The 22,272-nt window shown below is 32.8% G+C and overlaps 1 protein-coding gene across 1 annotated transcript in view; it reads right to left on the bottom strand.

Annotated features, from left to right (window-relative positions):
• Positions 1 to 3,715: 3,715 nt before the first annotated feature.
• Positions 3,716 to 22,272, bottom strand: part of LOC133185253 (protein disulfide-isomerase A5-like) — a 39,063-nt gene continuing 20,506 nt past the window's right edge. The window contains exons 18-22 of the mRNA XM_061320367.1: positions 21,243 to 21,310; positions 20,275 to 20,367; positions 4,458 to 4,528; positions 4,092 to 4,342; positions 3,716 to 3,906 (exon numbers count right to left, since the gene is read on the bottom strand). Coding sequence (XP_061176351.1) covers positions 3,758 to 3,906; positions 4,092 to 4,342; positions 4,458 to 4,528; positions 20,275 to 20,367; positions 21,243 to 21,310 — 632 coding nt within the window. The 3' untranslated portion in view covers positions 3,716 to 3,757. The remainder of the gene's footprint in view (positions 3,907 to 4,091; positions 4,343 to 4,457; positions 4,529 to 20,274; positions 20,368 to 21,242; positions 21,311 to 22,272) is intronic.

The raw sequence follows: 22,272 nt of genomic DNA, 5'->3' as shown, positions 1-22,272 counted from the left end.
TTTATGAGGGACTATTTCTTGTGGTGGAAGGATATTTAGAAGAAAATTCTTCAAATCTCCATTTTTGTTAAATTTAATGTCTTGGAACTATAGCCCCACATATTTTTACTTAGAGAAAATTTTCCGTTATGATATGCTAGGAATATTAAATATAGGTCTCAATTTATATTTTTAGAATAAATTTTACACATTCACTCAACAGACTTTGCCAAGAAATAAAGATATATTAAAGAGGTCAAGATAAAATTTACACTGTTTTTTGCCTGAAAATCGCAAATTTTGACCAATATCTCAAAATTTAATCACTGACCCCAACTTTTTCTTTCATAATTTTAAACAACACGATACTTTCAACCGATCAACACTTAAGTCATAAAAAGTTTGATACAAGAAAATATTTTGTTGCCTATATAAATATTTTATACCTGAAATATGATACTTTTTTAGTGCAAAAAGGTCACACAATAACTTATGCGCATTAATTTGCATGATTTGTTCAATGATAAATATCATTCAAACTATTTTACGTAAAATAAGATTATATTTATTGCCAAAATTACATCTGATAAAATATGATAAAGATTAAAGTGATTGACCAAAGAGTTACAATTTAAGTGCAAAAAGGTCAACTTAATTGTACCCTAGCTCAGTAGGATGCACACTGACCCCCCATTTTCTTTGCGATTTTGAGTCATGCTATATGAGTACTTATTTAAAATATACTTCTCAAAAAATCCTTGATATAACTAATTTCATGAGTGACATACCTTAAATAAGCTAGCTTGCTAGTGCTCACTGTTGTCCAAAGTAAATCCTATAATTGGATTTGACCAAAATTAATAAATTTGAAAAAAGAAAAATCAGAATATAAAGATGAATTCCTGGCTTTCACTTTACCCATGAATATGTTTACGGTAAACTTTTTTTATGTGTGCAACACTTTATGACCATTGTTTGATTAAAAACAGAGTCATTTTCATGCTAGTGTATGTATTATATGACTTCATGAATTGCTTCATTATCCTCAATGCATGAAAATATCTTCAAAAACAACCAATATTTCAAGCTGTATATTTTCCAATACTTTGAATAGGGCCCAAACTTCTATATATAAAAGTTACATGTACAAGTAAATATTGGTAGAACTGTTACTAAAATTAATCAAAATATAATTTTTGGATCAAGGACTGGGCTCATAAAAATCTGTTAAATGCACTCAAACGGACATTTTTTTCTGTGAAATTATTAAAAAAAAAATTGTTGACTCTTGAAAAGAGCAAACATTTTATGTGATATATGAAGGCATGAAATCTATAATTTTATCATAATAATCATGCTTTCATGTTAATACTAAAATCTGATAGGTTTAGATGCATTTAACAATTTGTCGACATATATGATGATAGTGGTTTTCTCTCAGGGTGTCAGTTTATCCTAAAAAATATGCACCATTTATATAAAGCATGAAATTGGACATGGAGTGAGAGCTGTTGGTCTATAAGTAGAATCATTATATGCATAAAGTAAACCTAGTTCTTTATGGTGATGTGAAACAGCTCCATAATATCCATTCTGAATTCTTCCTCTCCGAAAGAAAGGTTGTCAGAATATAGTTATAATTAGGAAAATTTTCTCCCACTCACATTTTTATCTACTTGAAGCATCACCCACATTTCAGAGTACATGTAAAAACTAGAACTGTCTTAATAGGACTAAATATTCCCACGGTGCTAAGTTAAAAGAAGCTTAAAGTAGTTCAACTTCTTACTAAAAAAAAATTGTTATACCTTTAAAAATTAGTTCCTATATAAATCCATTAAAGAAGTCTAACATTTCTAATGTTTTACTGATCAGTAATAAAAAATTGATGTTTGACTGCAGAGGGAGATATTGGACCTTTGGATGAGATATTGGACCGCTTACGTCACACTGTGGACGGGATAAGCTAAATCTTATTTGCATTCATTGGTATGGAAGCCAGCAAAAGATACATGTATAACAAAATAAATAAATAAACAAATAAATAAAAGGTATAACAAAACATTTATTGACTGCGTTCTCGGGCAAAACTGGATTCTTGGGCATTTTGTCGACCCCTCAAACCAAACTGTTTGCCTTTGGCCTAAAGGTCTCAGGCAAAACAGTTTGGTTCTTGGGTCAGACAGAACGCATGTTGCCCTCTAACCCAGTCAATAAATGTGTAATACTGCACATTCCCATAGCCTGAATCTTGTTGAGATATATTCATCGAAGGTTGTTGAGTACAAAAAATATTACCATCCACAGTAATAGGCCGAGCGTTAATATGTCACTTCTGAACTCTGTCACCTTGACCTTGTCTGAATGACCTTTGTTCAGTCATGACATATCCTATGGTCATACTTGTCCTTGCCTAATGACCTTTGTTCAGAGTCATGACATATCCTATGGTCATACTTTGCCCTGAGAGCATGAATGATCTGATGAAGTTATTTCATTATAAAATTATGATAAGGACAAGAAATTTATGACTTAACATTTCCAGACCTTGTCCAAATGACCAGGTCTATTTCACACCCTCTGGTAACAAGCAACACTGTGTCTAGTATACATGTAATCTACTAATGTTTCTCTCCATTTCAAAGTTATGGCCAAAACAAGAATTTATATTTCTATTAAAGGCCAGTGACCTTCTTAACCATGGGTTAAGGTCAGAATATATTCTCGAGTCACAAACAACCTTTGTCTCAAGTATAAGCTTCTGTTTCTCCTTTTCAGTACCTGTAACCTTGCCAAAATGACCTTGGTACAGAGTCGAGACACACTTCTGATCACAAGCTATCTGTTGATACAGGCCTATAGGTAGCTTGTGATCAGAAGTATGAGCCACTAAAACTTCTTGCTTACAAGGTTATTTCCAGACAAGAATTTCACTCCACTTATTCCTATCAATGAAGTTAGTAGAATAGAATCTTTAAATATTCATTTTTTTTTTAAATTCTGACAAATCAACCTGAAAATACCAGGTGTACAAGTTCAAATGGTATAAATTCTAAAAGTTTGACAAAATATACTAAATAGTTTCAGAGATAAACTCCAGACAATAAGTCTATAGACTGACAGACATGACAATTCCATATATCCCCTATAAAACTTCATCTGGAGGGGTTATTCCAATATACATCCTAAACTTCATTTCCAGGGTTATAAAAACTTAATGAAAGCAGAATGGGTGGAAGACATTGAGAAAGTTGAGTTTTCCGACGTAATGAATGGCAATTGAAATGAAATGTACGCAACACGATGCTTTTGAAGAACACTTTTTTTGTGTTTTCGCTCTGCATAAAGTTCACCAAAAAAATTTCCCATCTTGTCTAATTCTTCCTTGTAAATTGGTTTTGATTACAGACCTCTGTTAATAATCTTTGAAAGCAGAAACATAGTGTTGGGCATGTCACAAAGTTTCTCAGATTTCAAAGGAATAATATTTCGAGGAATTTCGATTTGGATCACATGATTGTATTAGCAAAATGGTAGAACACAACTCACGTCCGAGGTTAGTGTGTGAGGCATGAGCCACCCGAGGAGCTCTGAATGCAGTTTTACTGTAAATTTTCTTTAGATCCACCACCCACTGATCCCATTACAACCCACACTGATTGTATTTTCTTTCATGTTTAAGTCATTTAAAATAAAATAATTTTGCAGAGTATCAGTTATGCATTAAACAAAGACATTAGGGAATAAAATTTATTAAAGATAAATAGCCTAGGAGATATTACAGTTCTTCTTTTACTACAGGTGCATTTTTTAAAAAGTCGTAAAATTTATCACCCTTTCTATCATCATTATAATCAGCCATAAAAATTCCATCACTATAGAGTTTTATAGTTGGATATCCCTCTATTTTCTCTGTAGTGCAGATATCTGGAAAAGAAATGTAAGTCATTGAATATTTAATTACCCAAATTTAAGAATCCGTGGAGATCTGTAATTTTTGAGAGTTTGTATAAGAACTGTACTCAAGGCGTTGTATTGTGGTTTTAAAGCAGTGGATAAAAATTATTTTTATGATTGATGTAAAGTTATAAATTCAATATGCTAACCCATACCTTCGTTAGTAGTACAATCTACAGCAGCAAATGCTTTTGATTTCGACTCCTTGGCCAATTTTTCTGCAGCTTCCTGGAAATCAGGCTTAGCTTTTTTGCAATGTCCACACCAAGGTGCATAAAACATGACTAGTACACTTGCTTTGGACTTGAGAAACGTTTTAAAATCCTTGGAGGTCAGATGGTTGACCTTACTGGGTACTGTGCTCCATGCTGGCTCGGGGGCTGGGGGAGGGGGTGGCTCCTTGGGACTAAAATCAGAAATTTATAGCAATGGGGAAAAATGCAGAAGAGCCATACAGAACCAGTGCATATTTTTTACTGGTTAGGTTGATTAATTTCAATGAATTGATAAAAATTACTCACTCTTTCATGAAGGATACAAGATCATTTGTACTTCTTCCACTTTGGTAGTCAAAAGCTTCTTGACCATTTCTGTGCAAATCAATTAATTACATTTATATGTAAAGTTCAATTCAGCAAGTAATCTTGATAATATACAGTGTTGAAATTTAGCATTTAACAAATCTTGAGGATACATAAATATTACACGTCTGATCTTCCCTAAAGGACAAGATAGGCTAAGACCCCTTTTTGGCCCCTGATTAGGGGTGTCTTTTAGAATGATGCAACAGTTTATTAATAAAAACCTGTTGTCTCCCCTGCCACAAAATGAGTATTGGTTCAAAGTTATGGAATACACAGAGGTCACAGGAAGGTCAGAAAATATGTCAATTTCTGAATTTTCTCATTTTTATGCAAATTTTCATCAATTTTACAGCATATTTTGTTTCAGAAAACATAGAGCACAAGCTTGCCTATCTACCAAATTTATATATTTCATACACTAGTATCAGATGCATCTTAGGTTTAAAAATCTCAGATAGGCAAGCTTGTGCTCTATGTTTCCTGAAGTGAAAAATATCTCAAATACGACGAAATTCCACCAGAATTGCGGAAATTTGGGAAAATAACCTACTTCTGCACCCTATTATGCCCTCCATGTAAGCTTTGAATCAAAATAAGCGCTGGTTTTAAAACAAGCATCATTTTAAGATCTTAACTAAAAACTATCACAATTTGAACTGTGTTCTGATTTTTATCAAATAAGGGGCAAAATTCGGCCGTTACCATACCTTCTCCTTTACATTGTGACATACACCTTTTCTTACTACATGTACATGTAACAGCATACTGAAATATATGTTAATTACAACTAATGTAATGATTTATAATAATTAGTAAATGTAATATATACAACATATATAATGCAATAAAACTATTAATTTGGGATATTCCTAGCAAATTCATTAAATAAAGAACCACACATGATAACTCTTGTTTCCTGCCTACATTTTACACCAATTGAATTCAATACAAATAGCAGTTTGGCTATTAAAACTTGACTGAATGCAAACAAGAGTTCATTATCAATTGATTAATAATTTTAAAACCATTGTCAAAAATTTGTTCTTATTTACGACTCTTCTCATAAGGGGGGTTGAAAATTTTATCCATTGAAATCAGGCTTTAAAATATTGCCAAATTTTAAAAAATGCTTGGAAATGGATAAATGATCCTAAAATCTTTTTTCAAAGGGGGGGGGGGGTGTTTGTTTTAAAAATACTTTATGTTTTTCGTTGATTTCTTTAGTGAAAAACACAATTTTTACCAAAATGAAAGAGTTATCACTCTTTGTTTTCCCAAACTACTTATGGTTTATGAAAATTCACATGAATATCTATATAAATATGAAAAATCATTCAAATATGTTAACTTTTGAACTTTGACTTGGAGGTAGGCTGCAGAACAATACTATCATTTGCAGTTCTTATTTTTCAAAATCCTTTGACATCTTTTCATTTTTAGGTCAAGGTGACCTATTGCTTTTTTTTTTTGGTCCATCTCCGTGCTGATGTATTTTAACTTTTCACTTTTTGTCAAGAACCAGTGGACCATGCAACAAAGTACTACCAGGTAGTATCCTTGGGTAAAGGGCATTAAAGTTAATTCAAATGATGGGCAATGCCCTCTTTCAAAGGGAGATGCATGTAATGAAGAAAAGGCAAAAATAGGATAGGGTAATTTATAAATCTTCTCAATAACCACTAGGCTAGAATAAATAATAAAACTCCTGACAATGTAGATTTAAATTAATTCAAATTCTGGCACCTGAGGGTAGGGTGGGGCCACAGTAAGCGGTCAAAGTACAGTATATCTAGGAAAAAGTGTTTAAAAGCTCCTCAAGAACAGCAGGATCATGATTAGTCATATCAATATGCAAGCATCCTCAGGTAGTGCAGATTCAAATTTGTTATCATGGCCAGTGGAGGTAGGGTGGGGCTATAATAATGGATCAAAACTTTACATGGGAATATATAAGGAAAAAAAAAACCTTGAAAACATTTCTTTTCAAGAACAGCTGGGAATATACAGGAAATTACTAAACAACATTTTCAAGAACAGCAGGGCCACACAAAATCATATCAATATGCAAACATTTTCAAGTTTTTCAGATTTAAAGTTTTTAATTCACATGAGTCACTCAGATGTCTCTTTACCAAAAAATATAAAATTTTTAGTCCCCCCCGGTCCAGGCTCCAAGGTGAGGCTAAGATAGACTGTTTACATGATTACAAGGAAAACCACTTATCCCTCTACCAAAAATTAAAAATTCATCCCCTCCCCTAACACATGGTTCAGGCCTGGGGGTGGGCTAAGTTGGTTATATTGAAAGTATATTACATCTTTGAAAATCTTCCTCATTACTCATGGACATAAAGCAATGCATGATTACTGGTAAATGAGCAGCTTGCCCTCTAAAAAATTTATAAAATTCATATCTCCCTGCACAAGACATTAGGCCCCAGGGTAGGGTTAAGTTGGTCATATATTGAAATTTATCATACAGTGTACCTTATTTTCTAATTTCCTTAACTTAGAGTTGAACACAAGTTGTATATAGGCATATGCCATATTAGTTTTCCTATCTCCTATGTCAACACTCGGGTATATAAACCCTTCAAATATGTTACACGTGACTGCTTTTACCTGGTCGCTGCTGCGTGTAGTATATGTATATCTTACATTGTCTTTTAGTTAACATTTTATTTCATTGAACGTGCATTTGTGTTTATTTCACTTTGTAATGCATTAACCAGTGCAATTGATATTGAATATCTTTGGTAACTATTTTTTCCTGACATGGCAGAGGCATGAGGAAGTTATTTTTGTCGTGCCCAAGTCTATCATTATGACAATGAAAGACACCCTGTTCAGGTAAACTCTGATGACGTGTCACGTGACTTATGGCCGGGTAGTCATGAATTTCTGAGCTCCGGCGTTTTGGGCCATAAGTGTGTCTTTCTGTATCGGGGATTAAAGTAAAGTTTGGCCAGACCTTAAGAGCAATGATTTCTTCTGCTTAAAAAAAAACTGGAGTTTTTGGTGAGTTTTCAGTGATTTATTTGTGTTTACTTTTTGCCTTCCCCTTGAACAATTGAATTATGAGTTCTAGTCGTGAGCAGATGTCAGTACAAAAAGGTAACAGTGGACACGGTCAGCCTACTTCAGATTTCAGCACTAGCGGTATTTCGTTTGTTCCTCAATTCATGCCGCCGTTCACGCCTGAGCTACTCGGTGCGATGCAGACACTACCGAATTTGCAGATAAGCCTGGGGGAAATAACTGAATCTTTGAAAGCAATTAAGGGTTTAACACAAGATATAAGTAATATAAGAAAAGATCTATGGGAAGAAGATGGATTTGATTTTCGCATATCTCATGTTGCTCAACAACAGGAGGAGAATATTGACAATATTCAACTGCTTCAAGAGGAAAACAAGAGTTTGCGAGAAGATATCAATCTGTTAAAATCAGTTGTCATCAATTTAGACAGAACGGTCAGAAAACAGCAATCTGAAATTACAGATTTAAAGTCAAGATCCATGAATCAGAATATTCTTATTCACAATCTTCCAGAAGACAATGAAGAAAACTTATTTGAGAAAATCCCACAACTCATAAAGCAGCATTTTGGAGTGGACACTTCCTTTGCAAACATACATAGAAATGGGCCGAAAACTCCAGGGAGATCGCGAATTATTACAGGCAGACTGTCAAAATTTACTGATAAGGAAAAAATTCTCCAAGCGCAAAGAGAACTGAACAAAAGTGACCGTGAAGCGTCTGACCAGTCTGACCAGTCCGCGCAACCAAATGCACCCGAAAGAACTTTTTACGTCACGCCACAGAGACCAATAGAAATAGCGGAAAACCGAAAGAAACTTCAGGAGATAAATAATCAGTACTGGAAGGAGAAAGTAATGACACGATTTGTGGAAGAGAAATTAGTATTCCCGAATGGAAATGTGTACAGAGACAAAGTATTGAAACCAAAGCCAGAAAATATCCTTGAGATGACCCAATCAGATAAGGAAAAGCTTCAACAGATTTCTATGTCTACCATGGATTGCTCAGATGAAGGAAACACATTCAAAGCAGCTGCAGCAACAGTAGAGACATACAATCAAGTCAGGAACTTTTATAAAAAAATTATTATTGACCCAGCCTACTCAACTGCTGAACACAATATTTTAGTGTACCGTTTTAAAGATAGTACCGGCGCAATCCACGAGGGTCACAACGATGACGGCGAGTATGGAGCAGGGAGGCGGCTCGTCAAAGTTCTCCGATCACTAAATGTTACAAACATGGCATGCGTTATCTCCAGGTTTTACGGTAAACACCTAGGCTTCCGCAGGTTTCAAATTATTGAAAACTTGACTGCAGACATTGTTCTTGCACATAGTGGCTAAATATGTGCCCATGTCAGGTAATTTCCTTATTGGAACTGTCACTGCTCTTTTCCATCAAAAATGATTATTATTAAATATTTAATAATGCTTTTTATTAATTATTTAATTTTTTTGTTATTTATGTCTAAATTGACAAAAATTTTTCCTTTCCTTTCTTGTATTAAACAATACGGATTTTTTTACATCCGCAGTGTTTGGTCTAAAATTTGTTACTGCTTTTCCTTTCCGGTATTGAAATCCCGATACTGATCGAGATGACAAAGACACATTTTTGGTTAAAGCCTAAGGTACTCGAAATAAAATGACTTATCCTTTTTTTGTACATATGCTGTATGTTTTTTTTCTTTTGTGTTTCTGTTATATACCTGGCTCTATGTTAAAAAAAGAACTATTTGTTTACATGCAACTTCAATTGTATTGGCAATGTTTATTGCACTCTTTTTTATTGCGAGTGAGCCAGTGTTGGTGCTCTGTAACAGAATCAAAATAGATTATGTCTTTTAATATATCTTGCTTATCTCTAAATGTAAGGGGGTTAGGTTTATCTAGTAAAAGAAGATGTTTGTTTACATGGTTTAAAGAGAAATTTCCCAATCATTTTATTTATTTACAAGAAACACATTCTACTGAACAAGATCAGCAGATGTGGAAAACTGAGTGGGAATCGGATATCATTTTTACTCATGGAGTATCTAATAGCAAAGGGGTAGCAATTTTATTTCCACATCATATAGACTATAAAATAATTGAACACACAGGTGATGATATTGGCAGATTTCTGAAAGTATCTATTTTACTAGATGATTCAAAATTTACATTGATAAATATATATGCACCAACAAAAGATAACTCAGTTGAACAAGTTGAATTTTTAGATTTTTTGTTGAATCATTTAGAAGAAGAGAGTGATAAGAATTTGATATTAGGTGGTGATTTTAATATTACTTTAAACCCTATTATAGACAAACAAGGCGGAGGCATTGAAGGGAAATCCAAATACAGAGATAATCTAATCGCTGCAATTAATGATCTAAATTTAATAGATATATGGAGAGAAAAAAATCCAGATAGAAAACTTTTCACTTTTTTGCGAAAAAATCCAATTACATTGATACCTCGGTATATTGCCAACTTTTGTCCAAGACAGATTTTGGCATTAAAGCGAGGGTGGCAATATAACGAATTCTGCTATAAATTACAATTCAGTGGGTTATCAAAACAAAATAAATAGATTACGTAATTTATTTCAGTTACAATCTATTTATGTCACATGTGTATAAGGGCAGTTGAAAAAAAGTCACTATTATTATTATTATTTTTTTTTATTTATTTATTTATTATTATTTTTTTTTTTAACAATATTTTGACTAAAAAGAAATAAAATATCAGAATATTGAACGCATCAATTTCCTTTCGTCATGCTCTAAGAATTGATGCCAAAAATGTCGGTGGCCGTTATAGCCTCTTGGTATAAAAAGTTTTTGAGAATTATCATTAATTTCATCTGAATCGAAAGTAGATTATTTCACCGTCTCTGAATCAGTTAAAAAGTTCGGTTGGTAAAGCATCATGACTGACGAATGGTAAGTCACATGTCAGAATTCGTCAACCCGTTATATTAAACATGTATTTTCATGTTTGCTAGTACCTGTGTACTCTTCCGATTCTGTTTTGATATTAATCAATCAAACAATGCCTGACAATTAAAGAAAATTTCAGGGCTAACGGAATCCTTAATATTTTCACGTGCGGAATTATGGTAGTCTAAAAATAGATATGGGGTTTCCTTTTTGATCGATAGAATGGCTTCTTAATCTAAGGGGACGCAAATGAATTTTTGCATTTATTATGGTTTTGTGCATTATCCAATATAAGCAATAATCGGCCATTTACGATCAAATAGATCGATTGTTGATCAATCTTTTTTTTTCGTAATCTAAATTTGTACGCTTTCTCTCGCCTGACGTTTCATTTCTGTGATGAAATAATTCTATCTTAAAAACACACGCCAAAGACATTGCTAATTTTGAGTTTAATACAACGATTATTTTTAATTTAGCTGAATTCCTTGTCCAGGCAGTCACGCTTCACCGCAACCACTGTCAAAGCACGGGTGTGGTGTCCAAATTACCGACACGCGCTAGATAATTGGCATTGTTACCGAGGGTTTTCCTTACATAATTTGACCTTTTGTTTCCCAAAACCAGTGGCGGATGGCAATAAGCGGGGGTGGCAATATAACGGGTGTATTAACACAGGGTGAAATCCGTTCTTCGAGAATTCCTGGCAATAAGCGAGGGTGGCAATATAACGGAGGGCAATATACCGAGGTAGCACTGTATTTTATCAAGATTAGATTTTTTCTTGATTCCAGCTTTTATGGTACCTTTTGGAACGACAAGTATAAAACCATCAATAAAAACAGATCATAGTGTTATAACCATAACTTTAAAGGGAAAAATTTTTGTAGATAGAGGCCCTGGTTTTTGGAAATTTAATGCATCCTTATTACAAGATGAGGTATTTGTAGAGAGAATAAAAAATACAATTGCACAGTTAAAAGAAAAATACTTTAAGTTAGAAAATAAGCAATTGAAATGGGATACAATTAAATGTGAACTAAGAGGATTTATTGTAAAGTATTCAAAACTAAAAGCTCGTAGAAATCGAAAGAGTGAAGAGTCTTATTAAGAAACTAGAGGAACAAAATGTAAAATTGGCAACAGATCCAACTGAAGAAAATATTAACATATATAATGAAATAAGAGAAGAGTTGGAAATATTAAATGATAACAAAACTAAAGGAATTATATTAAGATCTCAGGCAAAATGGTGTGAAGAGGGGGAAAAATGCTCAAAATTCTTTTTATCTTTGGAAAAAAGAAATTACAGAAATAAATGTATCTCAACACTTAATATAAATGAAAATATTGTACAATGTAAAAGTGAAATATTAGAGGAGGAGATGAAATTTTATAAGAAATTATATACATCTGACTTGGATTATAATGAATATAATGAAAATCTTGGCTATTTTGTAAATAATGTAAACATTCCAAGACTTCAAAAAGAGGAATCTCTTTCATGTGAGGGACCAATTACTTATGAAGAATGTGCAAATATTTTGAAAACTTTTAGACATAATAAATCACCAGGAACTGATGGGTTTCAAATGGAATTTTATGAGTATTTCTGGAATCAGATATCAGAACTAGTCATTGATAGTATAAATGAAAGCACTGAAAAACACACTCTCTCAGTTGACCAAAGAAAAGGAATAATAACTCTAGTTCCTAAAAAAGATAAAGATAGAACTTTGTTAAAAAACTGGAGACCAATATCTCTTCTAAATTTTGATTATAAAATATTATCAAAGGTATTGGCAAAAAGGATGAAAACTTATTTACCTCATTTAATAGATTCTGACCAAACTGGATATTTTGAGAATAGATTTATAGGAGAAAATATTAGAACCATATCTGATCTTATAAACTATACTAGTATTAAGAATATTCCTGGACTAATTCTCTTAGTTGATTTTGAAAAGGCATTTGATACAATAGAATGGCCTTTCATCGATAAAGCTTTAGAAATATTTGGATTTGGTGAAAGTTTCAGACATTGGGTTCAAATCCTGTATACAGATATCTCTAGTAGTGTTATAAACAATGGGTATACAACATCTTTCTTCAAATTAACTAGAGGAGTGAGACAAGGATGCCCTTTATCACCCTACCTGTTCATTTTATGTGTCGAGCTACTTGCAATAGCCATAAGGGCAAATAGAAATATACGTGGAATAAAAATAGGGGAGACAGAATTTAAGATTAGCCAGTTAGCAGATGACACTACATGTTTTTTAAGTGATGAAAAATCAGGAATTGAAATATTAAATGTTATTCAAAAATTTAAGTACTGTTCTGGTCTGAAAATTAATTTGAATAAAACTGAAGCAATTTGGATAGGAAAGAACAAAAAATTTCAAACCAGGAATCTTGCCAGTGAAATGGTCTGATGGTCAATTTTTTACTCTTGGTATTTGGTTTAGTTCAAGCGGTGAACAAAAGACCCTTGCTAAAAACTTAAATACAAAACTAGATGAACTAAAAGCAACTTTGAATTTATGGAAAATGAGGAATTTAACACTTATTGGCAAAATTCTAATTGTAAAAACTTTAGTAATATCAAAAATAGTATACCAAGCACAAGTACTTCCAATTCCCCTACAAATGATAAAGGAGGTGTCTAAAGAACTGAACAAGTTTATATGGAATAATGAAAAGCCAAAAGTTAAAAGTTCAGTATCCTGTCAAAAAATCAATAAGGGTGGATTGAAAGTTCCTAATCTTGAAGCACAAATGAAATCATTAAAACTTGGTTGGATTAGAAGGATATTTATTAATACAAGAGCAAGATGGAGAAGTATAATTCAGTCTTACCTGAATGATATAGAATTGAATGATTTTATAATTACCAGAGGTTGTCTAAATAGGCTACATGCATGTACATCATTACCACAATTTTACAGAGACATTTTTGAAACATGGACACAACTTAGATACAATGTTATTAATATTGAACCAATAATATTTAAAGAAGCTCTTTGGTTCAATGATAACATTAAAATAAATAATGAGACTGTGTTTTGGAAAAAATGGTATAAAAAAGGTATCTTATCTATTGGAGATATTTTAGGTGATAATTATGATTTTTTAAGCCATGAAGAATTAAGTAATTTGTATGACTTGAATATACCTTTTTTGATTACTTTTGTTTAAGAAATGCAATTCCATATCATTGGCGAAAATATATAAGACAAAACAAAAAAGGTTCTTTTAATAGAGATTCTTTGACCTTATGTTTTAATAATAAAAGAAGTCCTTTGTCAAAAATATCTTGTAAAGACTTTTACTGGATTACAGTGGAAAGTTTAAATGAAGTACCAACATGTGTACAAAAATGGGAGGAAATATTTAAAGCAAATTTTTCGCAAACAGACTTGGAAAAAATTTTCATGCTACCTTTTGTATGTTCTAATGAAACATCACTACAGTCTTTTCAGTATAAGCTAACTCATAGATTTTTATCTCATAATAAACTACTGTTTCAAATGAAAATTAAAACTTCCCCCCAATGTTTTTTATGTAAAATGGAAGATACTATAGAACACAAGTTTTATTACTGTACTTATGTTGCTACATTTTGGAACCACTTTCTAACTTGGTGGAATGATTTACACATTTTCCACATAGACAAGCTATCTTGTCAAAATGTTATATTAGGTCTGTATGAGAGAAAATGTGATAGTTTGAATTACTGTATTTTGCTTTCTAAGTTTTATATACATTCAGTGTCTATAGTTAATTTGAATGTCCTTAAAAAAGAACCAAGTTTTCATGCCTTTTTATACCTCCTGAAAAAGAAATTACTACTTAAAAAGGCAGCATATTGCTCAAATAGTAATTTAGATATTTTTAATGAAACTTGGCAACCAATATTAGATGCATTATAGTTATTACATCAGAACTAATGGTATTATCTCACTATGTATTTAAATCAAATGTCATAATCAAAAAGTAATATCCCCTGTAACATATTTCTTTGTAAAAGTAGTGAAAATATGTTTTGTATCTAGAGAGTATGCACTGTGAGCTTTCATGATTTGCAAAACATTGTCTTGCAGGATGCAGACTGACGCTACTGTATATAGTTAAATTTGTTGCATGTTTATTATTTTATTACATTGTATATGAAAAAAAAGAGCCAATAAAAAAAAAAAAATAAACTCTGTGAAGTGAAATGCATTGAACTCTGAACAAAGCTGAGGCTTATATAGTGGCTGGAGAATGACAATCTTGAGAAGACTAATATGGCAGAAAAGATTACTCTCTTCCTTTTACAAATTATGTTCAGCTTTAAGAGAGACAAGCTCCTTAAATATGATGATGATTATAGAGTCCCCACCAAACTGTAACATGTTTTTGACATAAGTCCAGGCTTCGGGGCCACCAACATATAAAAATCTCAGCTCAAATCTCAACCTCAAATCTTAGATTTCTGCCTCACCTGAGATTTTCCTAAAACACCGTGCCACCAACATTTCTGAGATTCGTCTCACGTAAGCAGAGATTTGAGAAAAATCTTAGACTTATTCTCGTTGTTATATGCGACCTTTTTTTCTGATAATGCACAAATTTGTTGAATTAATGATTGAATTTACCTTTTAGTCAGTTGTTAATGCAATATTTTGGTGTTTAATCGCGAAAATACACATCCCCCACTTCCTACGTCTTTTATTTGCTGTTTCGAGTCACTCAACGGAAAGGATTCCATTACGATCTTTGCGACAATAAATATTCACCGAGTCCCCGTAAAATAAATCGTATACAGAAGAATAACACAAAACATATCCAAACTTTATAGTCTTGGTTCGTCTGTCTACATAAACACACAAAAATATACACCGAGGCGTCACTTCCGCCATTGTGACGTTACGTGTCGAAAGATTACAAAGAGTAGATAGGCGGATCAAGACTATATATTTACAGGCCGATTACACAATTTTTTTTCTTTTATTTTGTTTTTTACAAAGTCAGAAATATCTATTACATTTTACTCTCCATAGCAAAAATGTTTTAAATATAGGGAGTTTTTGTCCCTATTTAGAATAATTTTTTTTAAAAAATCATCGTTTCAAGCGATCAGAGAAAATAGATTTTACCGCTGCGAAATGATGATTTTAATACTGCAAACTCGGCATTAACAATGATAAAGAAAACACCGAGTAATTTTTTTTCTACCTGATTAAATCCTTATTTTCTCACATGATAATTTTCTTGAGTGTTCCGTAAAATTCGTGCATAAGTTGCGACAGAAAAAATGTCCAAGGCGAGTAACATAATTACAATTCAATTCAATATATACATGTATGCTTGGTTTTACTTGAACCCAAGAAGATGGGCGTGTTTGGTGTGTGATCTGCAGGAATAAGGCGTACGAAACATTTATAGTTCAAATGTCTACGATTTGGTCGGCTGACCACAGCTGGACACACTTTACAAAGTTACGCACATGGGAAAATGTTACATTTAGTTTGAAATACTGTGTCGAATTTAATATATCAGTCCGCTTAACTTAATAATTACTACATGTAAAACGTAGTAACTCTTCACGTAAGTAATAAACACCTATGGGGTATAGTTAAATGCAATTACATTAACTATATATTAAAGTGTCAGTAGGTTAGAAAAATTGCTTTCGCTTTCGGTGCAACAGAACCAGAATTTATCTATTTGAAAATAAATCAGTACATAAAATTAAACTGACAAAAGAATTGATTGTTTGCACTAAAAAAAATATTAACGCTCCATGCGAGGATCGAACCAAAAATATTAATTTATCATTGCACTGGACGGGTAACTCATACTACTGAGCTATCACCGCTCCACACACTTTATGGTTTTTAAAGCGACAATGAAGCACTGCATTTACACGTTGGAATTTTTTTGGAAAAAGTTCATTTTTAATTGTCTCTGGGTCTTCTCTCCATTTTTTACAAATGTTTATTCGTTTCTTTGAATTAAAATGCACACAAATAACGTTTCAAAATCATGGAGAGATGACCCAGAGGTAGCAAATTTTTAGAAAAACGTGTTTGAAAATGTAACATTTTGTACCAAATGACTCATCTAGCCAATTTTCAAGTTCTTTTTTAGCAAATCAAAATACAATATCGGGAAAATATTTTCATTTCCTATTTCACAGGAACCCAATACAGGAAAAGAATGCTAAAATTTTATGTGACAGATCAATGAAATTTTCACTTTTTAAGTGCGCCCAGATTCCTGCCGAATGCCAATGAAAGGCGCCCTTGTTCTTTATCAAATTGTTTAATGTGATTATGTCAGTTATTTCAGGTACATGTATACACACCCCTTCCCCCGAGGAAACAAAAAACAAAAACAAAAAAAAAAACAAAAAAAAAAAACAACAACCTGAAATTGAACTATACGGACATGTATGTAGGGACGAGGCTAAATAACACATCACATTTTCCACGATCCCGTGATAAAATGTCACAGGAAAAATATTCTTCTTTTCAGATATAATATATATAATAATAATTAATTTCAGATATAATAACAAAGAATATAGTGAGCAATATTCGTTGTTACACTGGTTACCTAAATCAATCTAACAATCACTTATCAAGTGACGATTAACTGATTATAATTCCTATGAAAAGTTTCACGGCGTAATCATGTACTATTTGAAACTTAGGACCATACTTGTCTAATCTCAAAATGTAACTGGTCGTATTAAAAAAAGTCTGGTTTATTCTTTCAAATAATATAAACGGTCAGGGATTTTTGTGTGCGATGCATAGTGTGTATAAAGCAGATGCCCATACGCGGATCTAGAGGGGGGAGGTGGTCGCCCCCCCTCACCCCCCACCCCCACCCCGGAATTTGCATGCAAAGTTATTGAAAGTATATACTGAATCAAATAAAAATTGATTTTGGACCCCCCCCCCCCCCCCCCTGAAAACGTGGACCCCACCACTACCACAACGAAATAGGTTTTTCACGTTTGTGAAACGGATTTTTTTTCTTTTCAAGAAATTTTCGGGGTTTTATACTTTTGGGAAAGCAGTTTTGCTTGTCAAGAAATTTCTGGTTTGGATTTTTTTTTTGACTTGGGTGGACCCCCCCCCCCCCCCAACACTGGAAAGAATTCCGGGATACCTATTCTCAATTAGGAATTTTATAGATTTAGTGAAGATCCAGATTAGACAGATTGCTATCATCAGTGATTAATAAATGGTGATTTATAAATTATTTTGAAAGCATAGCAATATTTTACACAAAATTTTGGACAATGTTCTTTTAATATTTGCGTATAATTTACACAAATATGTATATACGTATATTGTACAAGTAAAAAATAACTACCGGAAAAAGAACAAAGAAGAGGCCGTGAAGATTTAATATTATCTAATCATATTTTCTTTTCTGATATACATGTACATATATATAATGTGAATTGATAAATTTGCCTGACCATACATAGCACACTAAAATATGAATTTAATTAATAAATGAAAATAATTCTTGCATGAATGAAGATATACATGTTATGTAAAACGTGTCACAAGAATATTGCTTTTATTCCTTATTATTATTATTTTTTTTTGTTTCAATGCGTGGACAATATTATGACATTTTTTACATGTGCGCAAGCCCCTCCTCCCCTTTCTTAAAAACGTATGATCTTGTTTTGGAAGAAATAAACATGCTCTCTGTGTTTGCACGTTAATTTCATGTATTCATGGATTAACCTGTGCACTGTCATAATATTTGCAAACATTTTACCATAAAATAATTCTTTGAGATTTTATTTGAGACTACTATGTACCAATCTCAAGATTTTCTGAGAAATCTCAGATTTTTTTCTCAGCTGAGTCGGAAAAAACGTTGGTGGCACACACGTTTCAGAGAAATCTCAGATTTGAGAAAAATCTCAGATTTAAGAAAAAACTCAAGAAATAAGTCTGAGTTTGAGAAAATATTTCATTGGTGGCACAGTTCGGTGAGAAAAACTCAAATTTTCTGAGAAATCTCAGATTTGAGAAAATCTCAGCGTTGGTGGCCCCGAAGCCAGACCTGTTGTATTTGGGCCCAAAGAGGTCATTGCCTGAGAAACTCATGATACTCTTGATTAAAGATAGACAGACTGACAGATGGATGCAGGACACCTTACTGGTCTCTGACCGGTAGAGCTAAAAACAGTGTTTCTGAGATTTCTCAATTGCTTCATAAAATTAAAGTCTGTTTTAGGTGTAACAATGTATTGTGATGCAGAGAGGGTAGATTTGATACATGAAATGAAGTATTTTTTTTCAATACTTTCTGGAAATATATAAAGGGAATGTTTCAATATTAAAATACTTGCATGAACAATGTGGTTTCACAAGCTTGGAAGGGGCACCTTCATAACCATCCACTTAGTTTGTTGGCTAAATACCCAGGGGCAGAGAAGATTTTTAAAAATTTATGCATCAACAGAGCCTCATCCTTAAACCAGAACCCCTTACCCAGCAGACATGACTTTCACAGTTTCAGGGAAAAAAACCCTTACTCATCACTATTTCAGTATTTCGGAAGAGGCACCCTTGCTTATCAGAACCATGCAATTAGTTTATCTGCTAAAATGCCCAGGAGCAGATATTTTCAAAGAATGTATGCATTTTCACTACATGTATATGATCAATACAGCCCAATTCTAACTCTAGACCCCCTGACCCAAGGGCCATGAATTTCACAAAGAGCTCAATGTGTATTATAATCATGCTAACAGTTTGACTGCTTGAGGTCCAGGAGTAGAGAAGAAGATGGCATTAATTTTGATGGTTTTAGCCCCATCCCTAAGGCCCCAGTGAGGGTGGAGATCATGAAATTCGCAAATTTTGTTCCCCTTTACCCTAAAATGCCATATGCCAAAAGCGGTTGAAATGGTTCAGCGGTTCCATAGAAGAAGCTAAAAATGTTCAAATATTAATGCACAACGGATGAAAACAGATAGCAATAGGTCACCTGAGTAACTCAGATGACCTAAAAATTTAAAGCTTTATTTTGCTTATCTTGGGTTTTTTGAATGTAAAAAAAGACTATTAGAATCTGATTTTTTTATACAGAAATGCCGATTTAAAATTTTCATTTCTTAAAATAAAAAAAATTATGGAGAAACCAGCAAATGTCAAAATGTAATACATGTATATAGTAAAACTCTGTTATAGAGGAGACCTAGGGACCTGTGAATTTACTTTGCAATACATCTTAATACTTTTTCCCCTCACAATACACAGCCCTACTTGTTACAGTGCAAAAGCTATGGGCATCATGCATTATATGATATTACATGTGCATAGGGATAAAATATCTACAGTGCATGGATACAAGCATGTGCATAGGGATAAAACATCTACGGTGCACAAATACAACACTTACTTGAAGTACTTCACTGAAGCAAAGGAAAACGAACAACAATTAATGCGAAGTGTGAGATATAATTACAATTTTGATTTTCTCTATGCATCAAATGATGTGACTGATTTTAGAAAAAAAAAATTTAATTAAAAGGTGTGGCCTAAAAATATTGCATGTCCTTTATCCTGATCTGATAAAATTTTTATAGCAATGAGATTCAGATGTCTTTAATATAAACTTAAAGTTGTGGGAATTACTAACAAGCACTTATTCAGTCCATGAATGTTTACAAAAATATAGTAAACTTTTCTACTGATAAGAACAATAGAAAAATGTAAGAAAAAATTAACATGCAAAAACTCCTTCCTAACATATTAAGAGCAGTAACTTACATGTAGGGTATCCTCTGACGTTAAATCGAGAGCTCAGTGAGGGCTCAGCAGTTGCATCCACTGCAGCTAGCACACCATTAATCTGTGAGTCAATGTTTATATTACTAATGATTAATAAATCTTCTTGATGATATTGTGGTTTTGAATTAAAAGCAATCATGTTATGTCTGAACAGATTTGAAGATTTTACCGCGACAACCAAGGTTTGAATCCTGGTCACGGCACAAATGTAACAGGAGAGGAGAAAAAATACGATGGACAAAACCAGGATTCGAACATGAGCTCCCTGAATCTCAAGTCAGGTGCTCTACCAATTGAGCTATCTGGCCACTGGCAATCAAACCCATCTGACCGCCAAGCAATCATAGCCACTTTTGTACATGTACAATGTACTTATTTTAAAAATACACATACCAGAAATAAATAATGACAGTCAGTAAAGATGAACAAGAAATTACTGTAGATTCCTTATTTTTTGCGAGTACTTATTATTGCGAAATGGCTCTTTGACGTCAAATCGCGAGAGCAATAATTCGCGAGTGGATGGTTTTTCAAGAGATATTATACTGATTTTAGCACCATAAAATAAAAGCGAGTAGTTTTATTTCGCGAGTGATGCTACTCGTGAAATAACGCAATAATTAATTCCTCGTGTATATTTAGGAATCTACAGTACCCATCCAAACAATGGTTTTTTTTTCAATTAAAAAAAATATTATTTAAGCTTAAAGTTGAATTTGTTTTCAGTCTTTATAGTGAATTATTAAAAAAATTATTACACCGGGGAAAACAGAACTTAAATAGAAGAATATGAGGGTCCCTCTTAGATATTTCTTGTTTTACGACACAGATTCATTTCCTACAAATTGCAGATAAGAAAAGCTTTACACAATTTTCCGGAATCCATATTATTTTGGCTTCTTTTCAACATTTAATGTATCTTGTAGGACCTGATACCTTTTCTTGATTTAATATGGTGGCAGCTTCTCCATAGGCCGGCTTCATAGCTTTACAATGCCCACACCCTGTACAACAAAAGAATGTTATTCAGCGGAGAACAACAATTTCTACCAAAACTAAAATAGTATGTGTTTCTGAATTTTGCACTTTTTATTTACATGTAAATGAAGTTAAACTAGAAAACTGACCAGTCATCAAGGGCCCCGCCGAGGGGTAGAAATATAAGAGTGCAGCTTACAGAATGAGAATTTTAATTGATTACAAAAATTTAAAAATATATGAAGAAGAATATGCAATAACAACTGTATTTATAAAATTTCAAGATAATTCCTAAATATCCAACAACCTGTAAAGAGTATCCCTGTATTTACATAAGGCAGTAAAAAACATCATATCTATAATAACTCAATTAAATGTATATTCAAACAAGAATAAAGCATGTGTTTTCAAATATCACCCAGGCTTGACCTTAACTTCAAAACAAACATCAGTTGCAGACAAAGGTTAATTTATCTTAAAGTGACAAATAAAGATAAGCCTGGAAAATTTTCTGCCCAAGACAATTAATCCCAAGGGATTCATTGTACTGCTCTCTTATTCTTTTCTTCCAAGTTTACAATAAGAACGCTTTCAGTAATGATAGAATGAGTTTATTATTGGACTACCCGTTAAAATTAATAGTATTCTTGAATTTACATACGGCAGCCAAAAAAAAAATGAATAAATAGATAAAATAAATAAAAACAAAAAAATAAAAAAAAACCCATATCTTTATGTATATCTTGTTTTTAGAATTCAATAAAATCATAACTCATTGTATATTTTACCAATATAAAGTATGAACATTATTTAAATCCACATTTCAGAGAATGTAAACATCATTCAGAATTGACCTTAACTTCAAAACAAACTTCATTTGCAGATAGAGGTGTTAATCAATCTCAATTTGACAGAAACAGATAATGCTTTGGATTTTCTTCAAGAGGAAAGTTAATTAATCCCATGGGACTAGTTGCAGCTTTCATAG

Source organism: Saccostrea echinata, unplaced genomic scaffold, assembly GCF_033153115.1.
Source record: "Saccostrea echinata isolate AGI-Se365-2 ecotype Australia unplaced genomic scaffold, CSIRO_AGI_Sech_v1 ptg000001l, whole genome shotgun sequence".
Lineage (NCBI taxonomy): Eukaryota > Metazoa > Mollusca > Bivalvia > Ostreida > Ostreidae > Saccostrea > Saccostrea echinata.
Note: the sequence above shows the minus strand (reverse complement) of the source record. Positions and strands in the feature narration are given on the sequence as shown.